Consider the following 25,803-nt stretch of genomic DNA (forward strand, 5'->3'; position numbering starts at 1 on the left):
GAAGACAAAAACTTATTTTTTTTATTTACACTTTCATTGTAAGGGGCTGTGAAATGGAACAGAATTCTATTTACAAAATGCTCTTCCCAATGCAATAAGTTAGAGCATTTCTCAATGAGTTTGTGGAGCTCATGTATAAAAGACAAAAGGTTAAGCAACACTGCACTGCCCAGTGGACCATCTGGTGAACATTAGAACTGTCAAATCATGAAAGTACCAGTTCGTCAAGAAAATTCCACTTCAAACCACTGCTGGGAAAAAAAGGGGATGGGCAAAACTAAGAAAATTGGTATTTTCAGCTTTTCTAAAAACAGAAGCATTAAATAACTTTAATCTAATTTCAATTGTTTTATTGGTTCTGCTCTGATGACCATATGGCTTCAGCATGTTGAATGCTTAGCTCTCTGTCCCCCATACAAAAGCACAGGGAAATAACTAAGCATAAAATCTCTTCAGAGGAGAAGCTCATCTCCTCTTAGTCCTTCTCCTCACCATGGGTGATAACATAACAAAGGTTCTTATAGTCAAGATTACCGGAGACATCTGGAGGGAAAGCAGCAAACATCTGGCTGACCTGCAAAACAAACAGGAAATAAGCATTACAAATGCAGGACGGTAGGACAGGAACTTGTACTGATCTCTGTGACCCAGGGAGCTCTTTGTGCCAACTGGCAGAGGGTACAAAGGTGCATAAGGGTTACAGGAATCCCCTGGATCTGGGATCCCCATACAAGTTGGCCAAAATGGGCCATGTAAAGTCTCTGCTGAAAGCCAGTGTCACACTGGTCATCATAATCATTGTGAGATGTACATATGGCATATATGTGGGGAGTTATGTGTATATACCTGTTCTCTAGGTCTGGGTGAGTTAGGGCAGAACACCAAGAGGTGATCTACAGACCCCTGTCAGGCAGGGGGCAAGAGATGCTTCTCTCTCTCTGACTGGTCATGTGCAAACTGAGCATTGTAAGGTTCACAATAGATGCCTGTTTACAGTCCAAGCAAATTGATTGGGGTGAGCTGCAGGAAAAAACAAAAGCAGCAAGGGTTATTCTGTGTAGGAGAAAAAATGATGAATCTTTGGAACTCTAACTGGGGTGCAATTATCCCCGTTATCTTCAGGAAGGGGAGACAAGTTGCCAGCAGGGTTGGGCTGGTGGGAAAATGCTCTGGGAAGGACTTAGGAGAAAGCAGGACTGTATTAGACAAGAGGGCATCTTGTTAGTTGAGTGTAGGCTCTAGAAGGTGTGCGATGATTTTATTTTCTGTGTCACCATTTGTTTCCAATATTTCGGTTTGCTTCACATGAATCTCTGTTCTTTGCTAAATAAACTTATGTTCGCTTTCTCTGTAAATAAATCTAAGCGCTGTGTGTTAAGCGAAGCTGTGTTCTAAGGTGTAACTAGTGAGCTGGGGTGAGCTATTCCTTTGGGAGAAGCCAAGCTGGGAGTTCTGTGACCCTTCAGTGGAATGGGGGCTGGGCACTTCAGAGGGATGCTCAAGGGAGTCAGGGGTTGGTGTGTGACTACTGCTAACCTGCATGAGGGTCAGTGGTGCCTGCGAGGGCTGAAAGGGGAGCGCGTGTGTTGCCTTTGGCTGGGAGAAGCAGGGAGTTGACCCCTGGCAGGCACACACAATATTTCCTCATGCTATGGACAGGTGTTAGCAAGGTGCTCGCAACCCAGGGTACACAATCTCCATATGAATTCCAACCCAGTTCAGCTTCTCTGCAGCCTGGTCCATAGCCCACAATGGAAAATCCTCCATTGACTTCAATGGTTATTGGAACAGGAATCACAACACAGCTGACCTAGCTAACCCACTCCCATTGGAACCCACAGCCCCCCGATTAAAAGAAATCTCATCAGCAACCAAGCTAGCCCCTCACCCAATAGAATTCCATTCAGTACTCCAGTCTAGCCCCTCAACTAACAGACTGTAGTTTGAACCTCCTCTCAGGGCCCTGCCTCTCAGCTGGCAGAACCCAGGCTAAGTCCCACACAAAGCAGAACTTTTGATAGATTAGTTCAGGAATCCAACAAGATTCCAGATGAGATAAATCCCACAGAAATGGAGCCCAGATCATTGTTCCAGCCCACACCCAACAGAACTTCATTGCCTAGCTCACTGCAGAACAGAACAGCTGTTTATAGGTCAGTCTTATACCTCCATGGAAATCCGAGGAATGCTTTTTGTATGCGATGCTGATTTAGCCATGAAATAACTTAGGGGAGGTTTTTTGTATTGTTCCTAATTGCCAGAGCTAGCATGGATCTCTCTATCAGTCTTGACATGAACTGAATTCATACAGCTAAAGAAGGGCAAATGCCCATTGCTGAGTAGCAGCTAGGGAGATATTCATATTTCAAAGAAGGTAAAAGGTCCTTACCTCTTCTTGACTGAATCGGTCTGCCTGTGTCATAAGCATTTCTTTGATGCTGTTCAGATAAAATGAAATTACCTGGTTAAAGGAAGATAACTGCACATCACATCTCAGATTGCAAGCTGCTTTCTGAAAATGTGTGTGACTGCATAAATTAGAGCTGCTAATCCTCGAAAGATATTGTAAGAGATTTACTATGATATCTTGGTTCCAAGAGCCTTCCCCCATCAATGTCACCTCATGGTTCTGCCAAGTTATTTTGCTTTGTAACATTTTAAGATTGTTTACAGTTATTATATTTGTAATATAGCCATTTTCAACGCTTATCTTATCCTAAGATGGTGGTTTTCATGCTAGCTGTTTAAAAATGTGTGTAACTTAGCAAAGCTGAAGAAGAGAGCATTTTTGTGACGTCTAAGGATGAAAGAAACAGAGCATGAAATGAGAACAAGGACATGAGAAAGAAGACTTGAAAGAACTCCAGCAGCTATTCCAAATCACCACATGAGTATCCTTTTTATTTTATTTTTTTTCCCAAGCACTCATTCCCAGAGGAGATTGTGAACTGCTTGTATGTCAAGATAAAGTATCTTGATCTGGAACTATTGAACTTTAACACAGACCTTATGCCACACACAAACTCCCTCCTATGCAACGACATCAAAGAGAGAAAATACTCTGGGCCAGAAACTTAGCTGGCCTGCGCATTGTTTCTGTACTAGTATACCTGTCAAATAGGGGTGTGATTTTTTTACCAAAATTCTCAGATTCATAGAGTTTTAAGGCCAGAAGGGGCCTTAAAATCATCTAGTTTGACTTCTTGTGTATCACAGGCCATTAAATTTCACTTATTTACCCCTATATTAAGCCTAATAGTTAAACCACTACAACCCCTAGTGTAGATGCAGTTATATCAGTATAACCGTACCTTATACTGGTATAGCTTATTCCCCTCCAGTACAGGAATAGCTATACCAGTATAAAGAGCCTGTGTCCACTCTAGGTGAGGTTGTACTGTTTTAACTGGTGTAGAAAATGGTAGAACTTTGTGTGTAGATAAGCCCAGATCATTTTTACTTTCAACCTTTCCCCAATCCTTTATTCAATTATTAGAGCGCAAATTAAAGCTGTGTCTTTATTGTTCTTGTTACCAAAGGATACTTGTGCACTCTCAGAAAGTCCTAGAGGAAATTGATCTAGACCTAAATCTAGAGGAAATAGATTATAAATTGGTGACAGTGGGTTACAATTAGATATGTGCATAGAATTTGAAACAAGAATTGAAATCCAAAGATTTCCATTTCAGTTTTATATTTTTGAAAATGGAACTGATTTTGAAAAACATAAAAATAGCCCTGTGCTATGTCATGGATGCATCTTCTGAAAATAGAACACTTGTGAAATGAAAAGTGCCAATGAATAATACAAAAATCAGAATTTCTTTATGGTAGAAGTCAATTTGTATAAAAAATATATGCTTCTGAATGTGCATACTGTTGTTGGGAAGGGGCCATTTGGTGAGATATGAAATTTCTGGATTACCAATGGGGCCTGAGGAACAAAATAGTGAAAATATTCACAAAAAATGTCTGGAAAATATTTTCCACGCTTTAACACAGCTCTAGTTACGTTACAATAAATTTCCTGTATTCTTTTCCCACCCTCTTCATTTAGCAAAGTCATATGAAGACTTTCCTTGTCACTAATAATTTTTGTCTTCTTAACCAGACCATTTGTTACATTACCATTGCTTTTGCAATGTAATTATCACATGATCTGCTGCTGCCTGTAATTAAAAGCTAGCAAGATAGTTCTCATGGAAATACATTGATAATTGGACGTTTGCACCCTATAAAAAATAGGAGTAGAAAAACATAAATAGAAGGGCGCTGGATACACCAAGCAGATTGTTCAATGGGAAGAAGCACTTAAACTACTTGTTGTGTTTTAGGGATCCCAAATAAACTTCCATCTCATACAGGCTTGAATTAGGAAGAGAGCTGGGTGCGATGTGTCCTCTGTTCATGGGCTTAGAGTGTTTTTGGAAAGAAAAAAAAAAGCTCAAATGTCTAATTATAATCTTCTGATGCATAGCCCAGCAGCCCTTGGCATTCCCACAAGTAAGAAGGACTGAGTTAAGGACCTATGCACATTTTCCATTATTTGTTTTATAGGGAAACGAACACTCAGAATTTCCAAAACTAGAAGCTATGTACTTCTTTTTTGCATAGTATGTTTTTCTCAAAAAAAAAAAAAAAAAAAATTAAAAAAAATCAAAGCCTTGTGGTGACTTTACAGAAACCAGTCAGTGCCCATTTGCTTTGATGTGGCAGACGAGATTATATCTGTTCTGGCTAATATCGACTGGTTCTAATATTTAAAATATTTTGGTTGCTCCTTTGATTTCCAAATAATTTTAGAAAATTACCTTTGAAATCCATGGGGCAAGTTGCTTTTTATCGGGAAGAGCCCATCACGCAATGCAGTCTTGGAAAAAGCTATCCGGGTTCGTGTAAGCACTGGTTTAGATCATGGGAGATCATCCCCAATTCAGTCGTATCCTGTCGACTCTCCAAAGGGCCAGGAAACATTGAAACTCAAAGAGCTAGTTCCTCAGCTGGTGCAAATCAACACAGCTTCATTGACTTCATTATTAGAACTGACTGACATTGACCAGACTCAGTTCAATCAATGGGAATTGGGACTGAGTCATCTAACCTTTCCAAAAGCTACGCCAGTTTACTCCGGCTGTGAATCTGGCCCAACATATTTTCTCTCTTTGACGTCATTGTATAGGCGGGAGTTTGTGTGTGGTAAAACAACGTGGAGAAACAAAGTTTGTCATGGAAATAGGAAGTCTGTTACAAACTCCTGGAGCTTTTGGAAAGGTTAGAAAAGTCCATCCCAGTTGCCTTCGGATGGACTGAGTGAGTCATTTCCAGACAAGAGGTGAAAACATGCAGCGGGAAGAGACATAAAATCTCCAGAAGGATGTTAACTATATGAATCTAAAAAATAAGTTCTGATTCAACGGTCGATGTGACTGAGTTTGGGCGAGCCATCCCAATGGTTTTAATATGGAGGAATATTATTTATTAAGATATTAACTGTCATATTGAAAGAGTTGGGTGAGCCACTGTAAAAATGATTGCAAAACCTTCAAATGTTTAAAATTTGGAAGCATATGAATAGAAGTTAAACCTCAAAGACATTTATGGAATTGATTTAATGGTTTGTTCTGTAATGATCAACATTACCCTCGGGTCTAATAAGTAAACATTATGCTCTGTTGTGGTGATGAACTAAAGCCATTGTCTAATGCTAGCTGTGCAGAGGAAGTGGGGAGGATGACCTTTTCCGTCAAGGAAAAAAAAAAAGTATTGTGCTCTCTTCTTCGCTTTTGGAGTCATTCCTAATTCCTAATTCGCCCCAGACTCTAAGAGGCTTCATTTGGACCTTGGCGTGTGCAAAGACTGCAGGATCCGGCATAGGAAGGGGAGCGGCATATTTTGTATCCAATATGTTGCTAAAGATGGTGGTGGGAAAATAATATTTCATGGTTGTGATTTCACTACCATGTGATATGGCCTATTAGGCAATAGGATAAACTGTACTCTGGTATGTTGAGTCACTTCAGATGTCCCACTTCCACTGCCCAGCAAGGAGCTCTTCCCAAACTGTCTGGATAATATTAGCTGAAAAACAAACAGGAGGGCTCTTACCTCCAGTTCCTTCCATTTGTTAGCTACACCCACTTGATTAAATTGGGTTGTAGACTCTTTAGGGAAAGGGTTGTTTCTTAGGGTTCGTCTCCATGGACACTTAGTTTGTGGCAAGCTGTGGGTGCTAGCCTGCCATTGACTAACTGTCAGCGTGGACCCCACTGATGTGCACTAACAATTCATTTATGCATTTTGATCTAGCCCTCTTTGAAACCTGACTAGATCAAAGCACATTAACAAACTCTCAATGTGCGTCAGCAGAGTGCACAGGGACAGTAGACTGTGGCAGGCAAGTATGGGGGAGATTCACACCCCAGCTTGCTGCAAAACTAAATGTTTGTATAGATGAGCCCTTACTCTCTGTTTGTACAGTACCTAGCACAGTGAGGCTCTGATACTGACTGGGGACTCAAGTGTAAGAGAAATAAATAACACTAAATAAAGGAGACATTGTACATTAATTTATTTTTTTAATTTACTTGCACTATCCATCAGTTACACCGAACGCAGTCCACGAATACTCTGCTTCAGGCTACACATACACATCAGGGAGTCTGAGAGCAGCACAGACTGCTGGAGGTTCCCTCACGTTATCACGGTGTTGACAGAACCCCTTGATGTGTTATCACTTTATAACTCATGGCTTCCTAATTAGTATCATTTACAAAATGGACATTGTGAAAGGCCCCAAAACTGGCTGCTGTAGCATAAGTAATTAGGCCCTTATTCTCAAGGTATTTAAGTATGTCTAACTTCAACCATGTGAGTAGTCCCACTGAACTCATAGGTCACAGTTCCTTAGCTATTTTCCCTCCTTCAAATAATTTATCTCATGGGCCTGATTCTCATTTATATTAAGGCCCCTTTATACCACTTAACACCCCCATTCAAGCTCCTTTACGTTGCCAGATTGATGTAGAGAGGCCTACTGTATGTAAATAAAAATTGGGCCTCACATCTTTATATAAGCACAGTTGGGGAGCTGTCTTTAAAATAATAAATAATACTAGTAGTCATAATTAATGATGGGGCTTCCACAAGGTCCACTGGTGATCTGGAAAGCTAGAGAAAATGATCATCTAGGAGTAGAGGGCTCAAATGGTAAACATTTAACAAGGGGAGATCCTCTCTGAAGCCATCTCCCTGTATTAATTAAGCTGACTGCTCTATTTTTAAAAGAGGACTAGCCTTCCCCTTCAAGTCAAGCCCTCTTTGAGAGTTCTGCACCAGACACTCATTTTAATTTTACATATGGAGTTGATCTATAAAGAGTGGGTCATGTGTTGATTTATATCCAGACCTTGAAAAGAGGCTATCTAATGGCATGCATGTGATTACATTTCCGCTGCCTCTTGCAATATCTAAAGACAATAACATCTCTTTTTGGGGGGATACAAGGACATTTATACAACAGGCTAGTCTTTTGACTGTCGCTTACAAAGCTACATGCTTTTCTGCCTGCCAGCTCTTCAGCCTCTTAGAATACTGTAGAATGTACATCCTTTAAACTGCCCCTTTAAGCAGTGCACTTATTTTTTTTATTTTTTTTTAAGGATTATAAATAAACTTACTAGTCTGCCTTTATGTGGCCTTTTCCTTCTGGGTCGAAAATCTTAAAAGCATTCAGAATGGTCTCTTCTGGGTCCGTGCCTAAAAGAAAATGAAATATAATGTAGATGTCTCTGTGTATATTTGTATGGCTGTCTAATATTTGCTAAATAATTGCACTCATCTGAAAATGGAGCATTCATCTGAACCTGCAGTTGTGGGTTTGAAGACAAAGGTTTCTTAAGTCTGCAGCATTTGTCATGTCAGATAAACAATAAAGGTGAATAGTTCAGTGTTCAGAAGCTTAAAAATAATAACTCGTATCTATTCTGTGTCTGCAGGAGAGAAAACTTCCAGGAACTGGTCTCCAATATCAGTACCCAGAGGATTAGCAGCTTTCAGAAATGAAAATATAACAAACTGTTTCCCCGGCTGGCTTCCTTTAATCTTGTACTGTACGTTCCTTGTAAAAACACTTTTTGATGTTACTTGTTCTCCACTATATAGAGGAGAGGTTATTTCCCTCGCCAAAGGAAATGGAGCTCGTCACCAAAACGAAGTGTCAATGAAATGGAATGGAAACAGGATGATCAATGTACAATAGTGAATTGTCCTTATGTTGTGTATTGTGTTTCCATCTGAGGATCTCAAAGCACCATATAACCCTCACTGACATGCCTGGGAAGCAGATAAGTATTAGTTGGAGAAAAGAGAGGGTCTTTTGGTTAAGGCACTAGATTGGGACTGAGGAGATGTGGCTTGGCCACAGACTTTCTGCTTGACCTTGGGCAGGTCATTCAAACTCACTATGTCCATAAAACAGAATAATAATCCTTCCTTTCTCCCACCCTGGGTCTGTCTCTTCTATTTGGACTGTAAGCTCTTGGGAACAGGGCTTCTTTTATTATGTGTCTCTACAGCTCTGAGCACAATCTTGGTTTGGGCTTGTGGGTGGTACCATAATAGAAATAACCATTAACAACAATAGTACAAAATCCAATTTACAAACAAGTAAACTGAGCCCCACAGATCATTTAAATTAACTGGAATGGTGAGTCTTTGAAGTGTAATTATAATAGGAAAATGTGCTCTCAGCATAACAATGCCATTATGTCACACAATGTGACAGAGACAAAACCCAGGAGTTCTGACTCCTGGTTCTTTACTCTGTCTATCAATCCACACTCCCTGACCACTCCCCAAGAAGTTTCTTGCTCAGGTTTCACAAGGATATTTAGCACATGGCTGTGCAGTATCTGAACTGACAGGGTGGCCCATAACAGCGTGGCCAATGATCCATAAACTAGAGGACTTCTTTCTAGGCCTTTGTACCACCGGCCAGGAGTATTCTTCTGCAAAATTCTGGACACTTATTTCAAACTGCAATGGCTATGCATTCAATACACTGAGTGCTGGTATTTAATGTTTTGATTGTTTCATGCAGTGAAACTTATCCCAGCTCGGAGGAGGGGGTTGCATTTTAAGCAGTCACCTCTGCATGGGGGATTTTTTTTCCCCTTAGTGCGTTTCACATTTTCTACTCTGTCATATCCCTGGACTTCAGCTTTGAAGAGAAGCAATGCAGCAGGCATTCTTTATTGATTAGCTAGTAAATAAAGTGGTTTCTTTGATGTGAGGCATCTCTGTTTTCTGTACAAATTGCATTATTCCAACTCCCTGTAGAAACAGCTCCATGTGGTTGGCATTAACATAAACTGAGTTTTGTTAGCTGTTCATCTGGCATCATAATATCAATATACAAAGCTAAAGCTTGTCTCAAAAATCCCAGCTTCCCTTTTATGACAGAAATCAATTACAGCACAACAAATTTCACTTAGAAAGCACCTTTCACCAAACTCTCTGAGTGGTACTTAGCTAATAAAAAGTGTTGCAAAATTGCCATATCCACTTCCTCCAGCCCATTCTCCCTTTATAATTGTACTACAAAGACTCTTCATCCCAATTAGTTTTGATTGGGAATGTGCAGTCTTTTGGCTCCGCTTATTTTGCATGACAAACCCAACCAGAAGGGCATGACAAGCACAGCTGTGATTTTCCCTTTGACAAATGGAAAGAAGAAGAAGAAAAAAAAGCTCTCCTGCTAATAGCCAACAGGAAACCTGTGGACAAGAGGGGTACACTTCACCCTTTTTCCTTCCTGTGGTGGCTCTGTTTTCATGCCACGCAGTTGGCAGACTGGAATCTCACCAGGCTTCAGCCATTGTGAGAGGCAAAGGACAGAAAGGAAAAGAGGCACTTTGCCAAGCGCTGTGTGATCATGGACATTATGAATAGGCAGGAGTGCACTCCAGAAGGGTGAATCAAGATATCCAGCAGATCCCAGTTGGAGCACCGTGAAGGAGGCTGAGTGTTACCTTTTGAGGGTATGGCCACGTTGTAATCACGGCGTGCGAGCACGACATACTTTAATCTAGCTAGCTATGGCAGTTTGGTGCAGGCTAGCCCCACAAGTAATTACCCAGGATACCAGACTTGTACAGCCATGGCTTCACTGCTCCAGTACCCAAGCTAGCCAGATTAAAACCAGCTAAGGTTTGTCTACACGAGCTGCAATCATATCCTGTGATTGCAGGGCTGACACACCCTAAGGATCTAAGGGCTTGTCTTAAATAAATAAAGATGCACATACCACTGTGATGGGCAGATTAGAGAGAGAGATTAGATAAACTTTAAGAGATATTACTGGTTCTACTGACCTACCCCAGATTAGGTTCAAGTCCACCTCAAACCTTACGACTTTCTGTTCCAAGAGCAAGGAGCACTTCTTTGACCTTGACTTCAGTAATATAGACACATAGCACAGCAAACATAAAATAAATCATTAAAAATATGTTTTTAAAATCCCAACATAATATTCCCCCTTGAGACGAAATGGGAGGAAAGAGAAAGACAGCAAACACTTGCTATAACACTTAATGGACTTTGGAAGGTGTTCAGATTGTAAGGGGATGAAGGTGGTACAAGAACCCGAACAGAACAGAATTACCTTGATCTGAAGGCCAAAGCTTTTTCTCCTCATTAATATTTATTGAGAAGGTGACTGGAGGTGCATCTTAGCCACTGGGATCTCTCTTCTGCAATTCTTGGCCACGTACAATGCAAAAATGTAAACTAAATTACTGGCTTCCAGTTAGAATCTAGTACCTGTGGCAGAAATCCCTGTATTTTATATAGCATTGGGCCAAAGTCCCCTTTGTTCTAACTCTAGTGAAGTCAACTGAGATTAAATCAGTCCACTTTGCCCACTAAACATGCCCTTGTGTGTCCAAGGGCATGTCACTTAGTCTCTCTGTGCCCTAATTCCCTGTCTGCAAAAATGGAGATAATTCCTCCCTACCTCACAGGGGTGTTTTCAAGAAGCGTTGATCAATGTTTGCGAGGTGCTGAGATATTACAACAAAGAGGTCCATATAAGAACACTGATAGATACCTCTCTAACCCACCAATGGTACTTACCTTTCAGTTTTTCACCAAACATAGTCAGGAAAATAGTGAAGTTAATGGCACCTGGAGCTTCCTGCACCATGGCTTCTAGCTCTTCATTCTTGACATTCAAGCGACCTGTAGTAGCAGAGATTATTTTTCATAATAAATAATCATTTTATTTCAAGAAGTGATTCCCCACTAACTCTTTCCCACTGTGGTGGTCTGGACTCAGCAGAACAATGTTAATGATGTGGTAGGACATAAGAACATAAGAACGGCCATACTGGGTCAGACTAATGGTCCAACTAGCCCAGTATCCTGTCTTCCGACAGTGGCCAATGCCATGTGCCCCAGAGGAAATGAACAGAGCAGGTAATCATCCAGTGATCCATCCCGTCACCCATTCCCAACTTCAGGTAGACGTAATTCAAAAAGTCACTGTCATAAAACAAACTGAAGGAGTTGGCTATAGGATAAAAGGACAAAAGAAGGAATGGGAGGGGAAAGTAATAAATAATAAATATGGGGGCAATAATAGCCAACATGGGGGCCCATTTCTGAAGAAACTGATTATCTTTCACCACAGGTGAAATCCAGAATTTCAGCCCTCATCCTATTACACAATCACCCATGAGATGGTTTTGTGATTATGCAATCATAATAAGAATGAACAGATGACTTGGGTAACCCTGTTTGTTCCCTTCCAACCTGCAGGACTTCGACTAGAGTTGAGATTCTGACAGCCCTACTCAAATTGAGTCGTACCTGGCTAGGTGTGCAGTCCCATTGATTTCAGTGGGCCTAGCTGAAGGGTGAATTAAGGGTATCAGAAACTGGCCCTAGGAAATGAACATTCCAGAATAACATTGGTTACAGGTGGAAATTTCCTCACTATCACTATAAAGATATGGGGAGCTGCAGCTTTTTGCATGGACTCTGCTGAAGTCTGATTCCACCACAGGGAGCACTACGGATTTTAATCATTAACTCCTCTTGATAATATCCAGACGGCAAAAGCCCAGACACCTACATCACTGTTCAAGCCTCAAATACTGCAAAAGGGATGTAGCTCCAGGTTTGGGTTTATGAGCCTTTTGACCTTCCATTGCATGGGAAGGCCTGATGTTGTAAGGCGTTAAATACGCTCTAGACTTACGGCTTGAAAAAGGCCTTCATTAACCTCATGACACGCACATTCCAATCTAGGCACAGAGGAACAGACCTTCACATGAAGTTCCCACGTTGGCGTGGGAAGGACGGCGGCTGGTCCATGACAGAAACATTAATTGGTAGATATTTACATGACTCTTAGATGAAAAAGGTGCAGCTCAAGAAGCCGGATAAAAAGGCAAATCAGAAATGCCAGGCACGGACCCCTACTTGGGTGGGCTAATTATGAAAGGGTTGATGGGGAGGGATCAGTCTCTTAGGAGAGGATGTCAGCTGCACCACTCTCTATCACCCGCCAACGAATCCCGGAATGGCCCTCATTTAGCCTTTGAAAGGGGCTGCTCAGTAAACTTCCCAGCTAGAGATAGACAGCCAAGATAGCAGCTACCAGCCATAGAAGAGGATCAAATTGAGCAGGTTTGGCAGGTTTTCCCTTTGGCTCTCTGAGCCTCATGCATATCTTATGACTCATCCGGCTCTAATTTTAATATAATCCTTTCATATGCGCTTGAAATTTAAATTGCATTTAAAGTACTTTTATTTATGTATTTATTTATTTATTTATTTATCTGTTTGTTTGTTTGTTTGTTTACTCACCCAATGCAGCAAATGTATCTCTCAGGTCTGCTTTGTCAATGAAGCCATCTCTATTCTGATCCATGATGGTAAAAGCCTATTAAGAGAAAAGGGGCATTGTGTTACCATTGCCTCTTGATGTCCCACTGTCAGTCCTGATACTCATCAATGTGGTATTATATTTGCGTTAGAAAGGGGAACATTTATCTTTCCTTTATTAATCTACAACGTACAGCGTGATTTTGCATTACTTACTTTCAACACGTTAATGTATCTTGGCAAGAGATTTAATTAAACCCACCCAAACTTCTTCTTACTAAATTAACACTCGGCGCAGCATGGAGTTGGGTCTATGCCAGTGCTGTCAGATCCAGCCATTCGGGCTTTAACCCGTGAAAGCTTGGATTAGGGAAGCTCTAGTCACAGCTGCCACGGAGGCTGTTACATGGGTTGTGTACCCCTGCTTATATCACATTGTCCTGTGCGGCTAGAACAAGCTGTAAGACAATTAACAAGAGTGGCCATCACAAACTCAACAAGGAGTCCGGTGGCACCTTAAAGACTAACAGATTTATTTGGGCATAAGCTTTCGTGGGCAAAAAACCTCACTTTTTCCATGCATCTGATGAAGTGGGTTTTTTACCCACAAAAGCTTATGCCCAAATAAATCTGTTAGTCTTTAAGGTGCCACCGGACTCCTCGTTGTTTTTGTGGCTACAGACTAACATGGCCACCCCCCGATACTTGACATCACAAACTGGGTGCTGAGTTAAAGTCAAAGTTCTGTGGGGGCTGACAGGGAAGCCTCAAAGTCTCATAGAAGAAATAAAAATACAAACGTGAAGTAAGAAAACTCAGAAATCTCTACTTTGATGTGTTATTTATTCAACCCAGGCTTGTTACCCTTTCCATCACACTGTGTCCTTCAGGCTGTGGTCTAATTGTTCTCTGAATGACCTCAGTATGTTGACCTTAAAATATCTCCTGTCAGGCAATTCTCGATAGTTTGCGGAAAATACACTTGTTGTTTTGTAGTTTTTAGCCAACACACAAGTTTGGAACTTCAACCTCTTCCCCATTCATCATTAAATACGCCTATCTATCTACCTACCTATCTACATACATACAATGGTCATAATTTAAAATTTTCTTATACTTTGAAAGATTTTAATGATTTGAGAGATATTTTCCTGAGCTCACAATGGGAATGTTGGAAGAACCAATAATATCTCTGAAAGTGGTAACTATCTATCCATCCATCCATCCATCCATCCATCCCAGGGACCTTCTACATGCTTCCCAAAGATACACAATCAAGGGAATTCAGGCAGACTCATAATATCTGGCTACAGCCCTTTTACTGGAGGAATCTCAGTATTCATAGAAACAATCCTCAAATCCTTCCGCATACAACAGGCCAGCTTTCCCCAAGACACTACCAACTGCCTCCAGAAACGCCACAACATTAGCAGCCTCCTCAAGAACATCATCCTTGCCACCACTGATGTCACCTGCTTCTACACCTACATCCCTTACCATGATGGCATTGCTACCTGCCTCAAATGCTTACAGGATAATGTACAACACTCACCTATCCCTCTAAATGCATTACCAAACTCATTGATTTCATCTTTGCTCACAACAGCTTCACACTTAACAACAAACACATTGTCCAAGCTATGGGAACAGCCATGGGTACTAAGATGGCTCCCCAATATGCCAACCTCTTTGTGGGCCACCTCAAAGAAGAATTTCTGGAAAAATGCACCACAAAACCAATGATATGCCTGACATACATCAAGGATATTTTCCTCTCCACCATAACTTCAAACACCACCACCCATCCATCAAACTCATTCTAAAACACTCCCACACCACCAACTTCCTGGACATCATGACTAGCTTCTGCAACGGAACCCTACAAAAGACTATATACAAGAAACCCACAGATCACCACACTTATCTCCACAAATACACCCCAGGCACACAAAACTATCTGTTGTCCACACCCAGGCATTCAGATACCACAGAATTTGCTCTGAGAAGGAAGTCTGGGATACACAACTAAACACACTTAAAACAGCCTTCACTAAACAAGGACACTTTGCCAGTGAAGTAGATCACATCATGGAAAGGGACACCCAAATACCCTGGGAGAACATGCTTCAATCCAGGAAAAAAAAAACATTGACTGCACACTTCTAGTTGTCACCTACCACCCCAGACTGGAACATATATAGAGTATTATCAAACAATTACAACCCATGTTGGATGGGGCTCACATCCTGAAATAAATTTTTCCCAAACCCCTTCTTCTGGCCTTCAAATGATGCCCCAATCTCACCAAGCTGATCATCATAAGCAAGCTCCCCACAGATCAGGACCCACCAACTCAAAGTGGTACCAGACCCTGCCAGAACAACAGATGCAAAACCTGCAGACATATCTCCACTGTTACAATGATCAACATCTCCTAAAACACACCTTTCAAGGTTCATGTGTTCTACATGCCTATGTAGGCATGAACATGTGATGTACCTCATCCAGGGCATCAAATGCCCCAATAACGACTATGTGGGTAAAACCAGACAATCACTACCCTCTCAAATGAACTCGCACATTAAAATGATAAAAGACAAAAACACCATTTCACCCATGGGTGAACACTTTTCATGAAGCGATCGCTCCCGATCTGACCTCTTGATACTCATCCTCAAAAGAAACCTAAGGCAAGCCTGGGAGCTTAAATTCATAACTCTCCTAGACACTCAAAACCATAGACTAAGGCTTGGTCTACACTACCCCCCCCAATTTGAACTAAGGTACGCAACTTCAGCTACGTGAATAACGTAGCTGAAGTCGAAGTACCTTAGTTCGAACTTACCTTGGTCCACACGCGGCAGGCAGGCTCCCCCGTCGACTCCGCGGTACTCCTCTCGCCGAGCTGGAGTACCGCAGTCGACGGCGAGCACTTCCGGGTTCGACTTATCGCGTCCAGACTAGACGCGATAAGTCGAACCCAGAACTTCGATTTCCAGCCGTCGAACTACCTGGTAAGTGTAGCCAAGGCCTCAGAGACACTGGTTTTAAGGCTCATTACAATTTGTAACATCCCATTGCCTGCTTACCCTGAATTCCCCACTTCATTATAAGTAGTCTCCTACAGCATGTGTAAACCCTTATGCTTAATACTCTTACCTTGAATTGCCAACTTCATTTTAAGTGGTCTCCCACCACGTGTTATCTCCTTATCCTTAACAATTTGTCCCAACTTGTATTTAGCTCTGGTTTCTTTCCCCAGACCTGCAGGGAGCTCCATGAAGCTCAAAAGCTTGTCCCTTCCACCAACAAAAGTCGGTTCAATAAAAGATATTTGCCTCACCCGCCTTGCCTCTATCTCTCTACCTGTCTTTTGTGCCCATTTCCATGGTACTGTATCTTTTACCATCTCTGATGTCACCTTGTTTATTGATACACATTGACTATAATGAGCGGTAACATCCACAGGTGCATATAGCTAGCTCACTGTATCCACCTACCATAATTTGTATACATTTGTAGTCTACAGCTCTGTGAGGTGCAGCCCCTTCCATGATACCGTTTTATCATCATATCTTCATGCAATCTCACCTCGATTTCTCATGAAACCTCAACATTCAAGCTCCAGTGTGCCTCTGTGATCATTTACAATAGTGTATATTCACAATAATTGATTCCTATGCCATATACCCATCTAATGATAAGTTTAAATCTACTCGCCATAAGTTATTTTCACTTCTCTTGCAGGGCTGACTGTGTAGAACAAGTGGAAGAGAAGAAATGTGAATAGAATAGTTCTACACACATACACACAGAAGAGAGGCAATATATGATATAAATACTATGTTTGCTTCTTGACAAGTGGCGTTTAAAGTAACATAATCATTGTAATGGTGAACAATCCTTCTATACCTGGAAATCGGTGCACAAATAAGGCAATTCTCATGCACTAACAGAACAATAATGTGTTTTGGTTTTTAACTCTGCAAAGAATGATTATATTTATAAAAAAACCCTGGATTTTGTTCCTGATTTTTAAAAAGTCACGTGTCCGCTTTTAAACGATGGTATTAGGCCCAATTCTGCAAGCGCTGTCAAGTCTCTACTGCCAGGGCTTCACATTGGCTTCAATGGTGCACTGTGGCCTCAGCAGGGCTAACTCATAGTGGTCGGTACTAAACTCAGTTCTAGTCCCTGATTCCACAAAGTCATTGAGAATGCGCCCAATCTGAAGCATGTGAATAGTCCCACTAAATAATCTTCAGAGCCGATTACAGTCAACAGGACTCTTTCCATTGATTTGAATGGGCTTTGGATCCGGCCGTAAGTGCATAGCGTTGGCTGAAATTGGAGGGGGAGGAGTGAATCTCTTTTTGGTGAAAAATGGCTTTGATTTTTAATTTTAGTCAAACCTCCCCAGTTTTTCAACCAGAAACCAAAAACTTACCAAAAATGGTTTCAGGATTTGAGTTTTGCGTAGGGAAAAGTAAAACCAAACTTCTGCAGGAAATATTTTTAAACAATGATTTTAAATACTTCACCAAAAAAATGGCATTTTTGACCAGCTCTAGTTTATGCAGGTGGGTTTTAGATGACAACCCTTTAAGAAAGAAAATGGGCATTGATTATGATGCTGATAAAAGCTGGTTAAGTGGTGTTCCACAGAAAAGGCTAACAGTTTCAATGAATTTTCTTTGGTCATGTTCACAATCTCTTGTGTGGGTTCCAATGGTCGCTCATGAGAGTGAACTTCAATAATGTGAATCCTCAAGGAAAGTGAATGTTAAAGCCACATATATGAAAATGAATTGTATCTAGTCACACACCCCAAGAGTCACTCTGGAAGTGCTTTTCAGGGAACAGAAATGATGGGATACATCTTACCTGACCATCCAGAGCTGCTCAACACAGCTCAAAGAATGAACGTACAAAATGACTTGTAGTCAATACACAAAGTTAACGAAAGTCGGGGGGGGACGACAGGAAAAGCAATTACTAATTTAAAATGACAAATCTGAGAAAACTGTGATGTGCTCATGGACATTCCAGAAGCAGAAAAATAGCTTAAATACATCAAATAAATTATCCATCATTAATTATTCATTCAGCTCTTATGCCCGAGTCATTAGTTTTGACTCTACACAGGTAACTGATCAAGGAATCAACAATACATAGTTAACCCCAGACTCTCCTTGATCTCAGGAGCCTGAATTAGTTAACCTAGGTACACCACTGTAAAGCCCTTATTTTTGTGGGCATTTGGGAAGAGATAGGTTGAGGGTTTCGTGGGGTTTGGTTTCTGGTTTGGGGGTTGGGTTGTTAGAGAAAGGTGGGTATTATGGAACTATCCATTAATTAAAGCCCCAGTTAAGGAAAGTATCCCAGGATTGAAATACATGCTTAAAGTTAAGCATATGCTTAAATGATGTCTTGAATGTGAATAGCCTTAAGCATGCACTCAAATGCTTTTCTGAGTGAATTGTATAGTAATTTTTTTTTGTATTGAGTTTTGTAGGTTTTTAAATAGTGTGTAACACCTAGATCTTGAGCAAAGAAAGAAAGAAAGAAAGAAAAATTCATAAAAGTGCACAAGTAAAATGTTATCAGCGAAAACCACTAAGATGATTCAGAAAACAACCATGTAGTCTATTAAAGCAGATGAACAAAGTAACGATTGCAAAACAATCCTAAGCAGTGATGGGAGAATGTATAACATAGCAGTACAGGATAACAAAGTTGGCCCACCTCTTTAAACTCCTGAATCTGGGTTTGATCGAACATGGAGAATACATTGGAACCACCTCCTTCTGTCTTCTTCTTTGCCTTTTTTGGAGACTATAAAAGAAATAAAAAGATCCAGTAGATAATAAATAACACTTGGAACACCAGATAAGACAACCACATTTATAATGGAAGGTAATATGCATGCACAAGTAGCATGAGAGGGTTGTATTCGGTTATATTTTCTCCCATGTTTGATTCAGTACTTAGTTGTGCAACAAATATATAAACACAGAAAAATGCTGCTTGGTTACAAAAAAAATGGGGTGCATTTTTACCAATGAGTTTTGTTGCCAATTACTTTCTGTGGACTGGATTGTAACCTGATAATCCAGCCTGAGTAAGAGGCAGTACATGGTTATGTTGCCCCAGAAGCAGTACAGGAACCAGACTTGGAGAGTCCGAGCTGGTCTTTGCTTTCTCCTTGCTTCTTGGGGGCAGTGGTCCATGCCAGCCCGTTTGCTAGTGCTGATTACTTTCCTCTCAGTGCTGGCTCTGTTATGCTGGCTGGTTGGGGGTGGAAGAAGCTAAGACTCTGACCTCTCCCCACAACGTGCAAACCTGTGCGAGAATAGCACCCCTCCAGCAGCTGCTCCCTCCCCCTTCCCTGCTGGCTCTGGCAATTGGGGAGTGAGGAAGCTCCTTGTTCTACTTTACTCCCCTGCCAGATCCTCAAAGGTATTTAGGTGCCTAACTTCCGTCGATTTCCACACCTAAATACCTTTGCGGATCTGGGCCTAGATGTCTTGCCCAAGGTGGAGGGTATGTACACAGGGAAAAAACCCACATCCGCGAGTCTTAGAGTCCAGGTCAGCAGACTCAAGCTAAAAATAGTCCTGTAGATGCTCAGGCTCTGAAGCCCAGGAGGTTCAAAGCCCAACTTAGAACACCTACTTTTAGCACACGCCCAAATCTGTAGACCCATGCTCCGAGACTCACCACTATAGGGTTTTTTGCTGTGTAGACAGACCCACAGGGAATCTGTGGCAAAGCAGGGAGCTGAACCTAGGCCTCCTGAGGACTAAGTTAGTACTAACCACTGGACCATCCTTAACCCCATTTGTACTATAGTCCCGTCTGCCCCTTACGGAATAGAAAATGAAAAATTCTGTTCTGTTTGGACTACGCTGTACAGAACAAAAGGCAACTTTCTCCTCTCACCAAAATCTGTCAAGATTCAAATGAGATCCTGGGAATGAGAGCTGGTCAAAGACGTTTTTCCATCTAGCACTGCTGGAAATATATAGTGTCTGGTCAACTTAACTTGCCATGCAGATTTCAGCATTCAGCTATCCTGGTGAGGATCTCATGTTATGGTATATACCCCACACACATACACACATTGTACGTATCTTCTGGAACACAAACTCCTGTACTATGGGAAATGCATGAGAGAATGTATTTGCTGGGAAGAAAAACAAAGACAAAATGCCACCCAAGATGTGGAAAGATATGTGAACAAATGGAATGTTTGATTAATGTAGAAATATTGATTTTGGAAAATAAACAGATTCCCTCCTCCTCCTCACACAGAATGAGTGTTGTTTTGAGCCAAAATGGGCAGCATTTCATGCAATTTGAGGTGCCTGGTGGACATTTTCAGCATTTCTAGTTAAAGTGGAAATCTAGGGACAACCCCACTTCTTAACAGTGTATTCATTCCCCAAGGTAATAAGAGAACAGATGTTAGCCCCGTTGAGTACACTGACACTTCTCTAGGGGCTAATGACTTCACAATGTAAGCAGTACTTGCAGGGCTGGCCTTAGATTTTGGGGGAGGGCCAGGAGGGTGATTTCCTAAGGGCTTCTCAAATTTAGCTGATCCATCTGAGCGGGCAATTTTTGAGCCCCCCCTTTTTTTGCTGCAGATAAGGGGAGCCCTGTTGCTCAGTCCATGTGTGATTTTTTTATTCACCCTGATAAATTTCCTCCCTAATAATCAATTTACTTTCTGAGGTTAACACCACAATGAAAAGAGCTAGAATCCTCATCCTCCTCCTCCCAGGGCAAGGCCTGATTACACCATGCATTGGGTACTCCCTGGCTAATTTTGGTGAGTTGTCTATATAGACGGCTCAGAGTGCATACACAGTAGGGACTTTAAGCAGGAGTTGTAGTTGTATGAAATTCTGTGGTAAAACCCAGAGATGTGGCACATTGTCAATACAAAAAAAATCAGCTCTCTTTTTTTAACAAGGAGTGTTAAAGCCCATAGAGACTGAAGCATATTTATTCACAGAACAAGTACAGCACCGGGCAAATTCAAACCCTTAACCTCACCACCTCAATGATTTGTTAATAGGCTTCAATCCTGACCCCTAGGAACCACCTCCAGGGTTGATAAAGGATTGTTCACTGCCAATATTGACCATTCTGTCTTTAATTTTTCTGCTGAAAGTCCAAGTATGGGTCCCAATTAACACTTTTTACAATTTGGTTCCCTGCGGAATCAGACTGAGACCACCAAATCATTTCACAGAGGCCACCGAGCAGCTGTCAGGTGGTGGTAGTGCCTTTCCATCACTGGGTCCAAATTCAAACTGTTGGATCTAGGGCTCAAAGGATTATCATCCGTCTGCTGGGCTATCCAGCCTCCCAAATCCCCCCTTATAGGTGGTGTGGGTGGGTGGGTGTCTCAGTTGAATTGCCAGGAGATCCCTATTCACAGGGCGGAACCCCCAGAATCTTGGGAGAATGGGAACGTGAGGCAGCCTGAGGGGCTATCTGCCGGAGATGAGATTTCACCTTGGTGGTGGTGTAAGTCAAACCCAAAAGGCAGCTAAAAGAGAGCAGAAATGCGTCTGAGCTGCAGAGTTTGCACTTGGGTCGAAAACTCCCCACAGTTCTGCAGTGATTAAACCAGGATTTCGTCTGAGGCTTATCTCTCCAAAACAATCTAATATCTTTGTTTTACCTCACAGAACAGGAAGCAGGGCAACAGATGGGGAAGCAGAACACCTCGTTTTTATTCTTGGATATATCTGTGGTTTACTGCCTGGCCTTTAGCAAATCACTTGACCACTCTGTGCCTCAGTTTCCCCATCTGTACAATGTGGTTAATAATAACTTTGCTAAGTGCTTTGAGATCTACTGCTGAAAAGTGTTAGATAAGAATGTTAAGAGCTATGAGGAGGTGCGGGTTCCCCAAACTGAGATTCCAAAGCCTCTGACAGAAAAGAGTCTGGAAGAATGTTGCGATGTCTGATACAATTCCAGCCTGGGTGTATTTATCACCCCACTGAGAAGACAACAGTTCTTTTTCAAAGGGGACCTCAGAGCCATCACGCATCGCTGCATTATATCACCAGTGCTAGTGCTCTGTCAGTTGGCTTGGGTTTCTAAGGATCTTTTTGTTAATTTTTAGATGCTTTAAATAAAACCCGAATATGAAAAACCCTGACCCTGAGACAGCTCAGGCTAGCCCAGTGCTTGTTGTATTCTGGGTTTCCTTCACTGAGATTCTTTACATTTCTGCTGTCTGGTAGGGCCTGGGAGTCAGAGAGAACAAAGATAGACAGAAACAGTGAGTCAGCATCGCCTCCGCCTCTCTGGGTGCAAAGTAAGAACAGGGATCTGTGGGCGGGGGGGTTAGAGAGGGGATGTGTTCGTGTCTACAGGTGAAGAATTTCTTCTGCTGCTTTAAAGGTGACCTACGCACACAAGCAACTTAATAACTGCAGCGGCTGTATGCCAATGTAAGTTAGGTCAACGTAATTTTGTAGTGTAGACTTGGCCTGTCTGTTTCACACCTTTTGGATCCTTTCAGTGGCAGGGCTTGCAAGGAATGATCTATTCTAGAGAAGCAAGCAGCATAAACTGCTCTGATAGCCACAATCGGCATTTCAAGCAGGCAACACAACAGGCGCTGAGAACTCAAATAAAAACCAGAGCAGAGAAACAGAGGATCTTTTTATTACCCCTTCTATGCTCACAAACAAATCCCTCCTCTCACCTCCCCACACACCATCGTATACACAGCTCCCTTCCCCCTCCACGATCCCTTCCATATCCTTTGAACTTCATCTCCCACACATCACACCAACAATCTCTCCTGTTCCCTACAAAATCCCTCACCCCAGCCATCTCTCTCTGTTTCATAAACACACACACACACACACACACACACACACACACACACACACACAGTCCACTGGCTTCCATCACTCACACACACACACACATCGCAGTCCCCACGACAGCCTGTTCAAACCCTGTGCCCCAAATCTCCTCTGCGATCCCCTTGCGCTACATAAGCACACGATACCTTTTCTCCTCTGGCAAGTATACACATAAATGGCCCCCTCTCAAGCACACAGAAATGAACAGCTCACCCACTCCAACACAAAGTCCCCCCCACACACACACACACTTCCATAGGAAAGCCACGGGCCAGATTTCCAGCTGGTGTAACTCGACCTTGCTCTATTGCGGTCAATATTTTTTAGTACAGGTGGTACATTCCAGGCAGTCTAGCAAGCTGCAAAACACATTTCATCAGAATGTGATCTATTTTTGGGTATGATTCCCTTCAGCACACACAATTCACTACAAAGTGTCACCGAGCTGAATGAACGCAGGAATGTTGTTGGAATATGGAAAAGCTCTCTCTCTCTCTCTCTCTCTCTCTCTCACAGAGACACACACACAGAGACATCACAGATCCAACTTTACTGAAAATTCCCTGGTATTAACTGGGACCTATAGACACACAGTTCTCAGAATTCCATCCTGTAACACTTGTGTGGTCTGCTTCTTGTTAGAAAAATTATCTCCCTGAACCCTGCCATTCTCATTCTCTTCAATCCTGTATATCAGAACCTAGTAGCACTGGCTGACTTCTAATTATTTTTTACTGTGGTGCTTTGTCTGCACTAATCCTTTGAAAGTAGCTTTACTGAACATCTGAAATATTATGATGCTATAAAACCTCTGTAATATTTATAAATCCCTTAAGACATCATAAAGGGGGGGAAACCCTCCTCACAGAGTTCATCTTGCATAATTACATATAGATTTCCCTCTGATTAATAAAAAATGATCTCTTCCTTATGTAAAGATATTCTCAGCTTTCTTTCATTAAGACCATTTTTTCTTTCCATTTTAAATCTGTTTCATGTGTCCGTGAATTGTAAGGTGCTTCAGAAGATGGTTTCCCAGAGCAAAAGGCACAGTGAAAAGCAACATCACGGACAGTCTTCAGTAGCAATGAGGCTTTGGGGACATGTGTTGCCACATTCTGAGATCCATAGCATTGGCCAGTTTGGCCACAGATAGTCTTGGAATAATTATTCCAAAAGGCAGAGAGCATTGTGGGAAAGGAGTCAGTTCACCAGAATGAGAGGGGGGAGAGAAAGACATGTAAAGGGGTGAAAAAGAAAAAGAAAAAGTCAAGACCCAATACATGTCACCAGATAAATGGTTGGCTTAGGTTCTAGAGAAATCCATTAAAGTGTAGCCTATATATCTGACGTCCCAGTTGGAAAATCAGGACAAATACACTCTCCTCTAAACCAGTGGTGAACAGGGTTTGGTTGCTGGCGTGTACAGGGACAAACCATTTTCACTATGCACAAGCTGATGTTACAACCTGGTCTTGAGCATGGTTTTTAGAAATTGTTTTGATTGTGGTTTGGTCCTGTTCAGAACAGTGGTTGGGGCACATTCATCTCCTGCTTCAAGGGAACCAGGCTTGAACCACGCTTCAACAAGGGTTTTCAAACACAGGTCTCTGGTGTCAATAGGCTCCAAATAGCGGCCACAGGTGCCAGTGGGAAATGCTACACTGAGAGAGCTTGAAAGGAGGCAAGAGACGGAGGAAAATAAAGAAAAAGAGCTGAAAGCAAATAATTAAAGACACAATATTCCTTTCCCTCCTTGTTAAGATAGAAAAACCTCCAGTGCTCCAGCCCTTGTTGAATGATGTTTTAGTCATTCCAGTGAAAATGCAGAAGGCAAGCGCAGAGCCAGATACACAGATGTCATCTTGGGTTAAAAATCTGCCCTTGCTCTTTGGAACCACATAGGCTGGGACAATAGTGCAGAGGTAGCCATGCAGCAGGTCCCGGAGCCATCCTGCCAGCACAGGGCAGGATGCCCAGTGGGGCTGGGAGGGCAAGGAGTTGGCTATGGAGATTACAATCTCTGTAGTGCTCCTTGCCTCTTCTTCCTTGTGCCAATGACAACATTGTCACAACGCTGCCTCGGCCGCAGCAGACTATTTATCTTCGGACTGTTCAGCACCGCTGGCTGCATTAGTTGCTGCCCCAAGGTGAGACTAGGATGGAAAAGAGACTCCCAGCAAGCTGGTGAATCCATGCAGCATGGGTACGATTTTGCTCTGACTGTCTCCAGCCCTAGCACATTTATTAATAGAGTGCAAAAGGGTGCTCTGAAATTCACAGCTCATCCAGTGTCCCCGGTGCTGGCTATCTCCTCAGTCTGAATGGGAGTCTGTTTAAGGATGAGATCTGACATTGTTATTATCATTGCTCCTGTTAAAGTAGCTATGGTTAGAAAGAAAGAAAGAAAGAAAGAAAGAAAGAAAGAAAGAAAGAAAGAAAGAAAGAAAGAAAGAAAGAAAGATTGGGAAAAAGTAACTCCTACCATGGTGTTGCTGTTCCTTCTGCCCCTTCTGTGCCAACTAGCCAGCCAGCATACACAATGCCAATTGTTCCTTTATATAGTGTCACCGAGGAGTAAAAATATGCCTGCTCCAAGTTTAGACAATAGATGTAAGATTGGAAAAGTGCAGTCATTGGATCCCAATACCATTCCAAGCATCTGTTCCACACAGGGCTTTTGCTTTCACATAAATACTGCAGCAGATAAGTAGATAGGCAGTTGGGATACAATTGTACAGTCCTCGCAATGAGCCAGAGCTGAAGGGGCTTTCCCATGTGCTTCTAACCAGTGAATACCAGCACTCACTAAAAAGGATTGTAAATTGTCAAGGCCTCCTGGAAAGGCAGGCAGAGGGAAGCACCGAGACTCCTTGAGAAAGTGCAGAAGAAACTAGCAGTGATTTGTGGCCATCAAGACTGCTCAGAACTAGAGAGAAAGGCTGGAACTGAACCATCACCGCCCTCCCGAATGATACCTACACGGAGACAAAGAACGCCAGCCACAGCCCAACCATGT

General features: G+C 42.1%; 1 protein-coding gene across 1 annotated transcript; it reads right to left on the minus strand.

Annotated features, from left to right (window-relative positions):
• On the minus strand, positions 1-25,377 carry MYL10 (myosin light chain 10). The gene is made up of 7 exons (XM_054008407.1): positions 25,270-25,377; positions 18,631-18,720; positions 12,868-12,943; positions 11,131-11,235; positions 7,677-7,755; positions 2,390-2,438; positions 1-574 (listed from the first exon to the last, which is right to left on the minus strand). Exons 1-7 carry the CDS (start codon positions 25,270-25,272, stop codon positions 476-478), a joined length of 501 nt encoding a protein of 166 aa, XP_053864382.1. The 5' UTR covers positions 25,273-25,377; the 3' UTR covers positions 1-475.
• Between the last annotated feature and the right edge of the window lie 426 nt (positions 25,378-25,803).

The sequence above is a fragment of the Malaclemys terrapin genome, chromosome 18 (genome assembly GCF_027887155.1).
Source record: "Malaclemys terrapin pileata isolate rMalTer1 chromosome 18, rMalTer1.hap1, whole genome shotgun sequence".
NCBI lineage: Eukaryota > Metazoa > Chordata > Testudines > Emydidae > Malaclemys > Malaclemys terrapin.

Bases quoted from the DNA above. Each gene is read 5' to 3' on its own strand.
- MYL10 (XM_054008407.1), bottom strand. The intron at 7,756-11,130 runs GTAAGTACCATT...ATTTTCTTTTAG, and splicing joins GTTTGGTGAAAAACTGAAAG to GCACGGACCCAGAAGAGACC. The intron at 2,439-7,676 runs GTAAGTTTATTT...TTATCTGAACAG, and splicing joins GGCCACATAAAGGCAGACTA to CATCAAAGAAATGCTTATGA.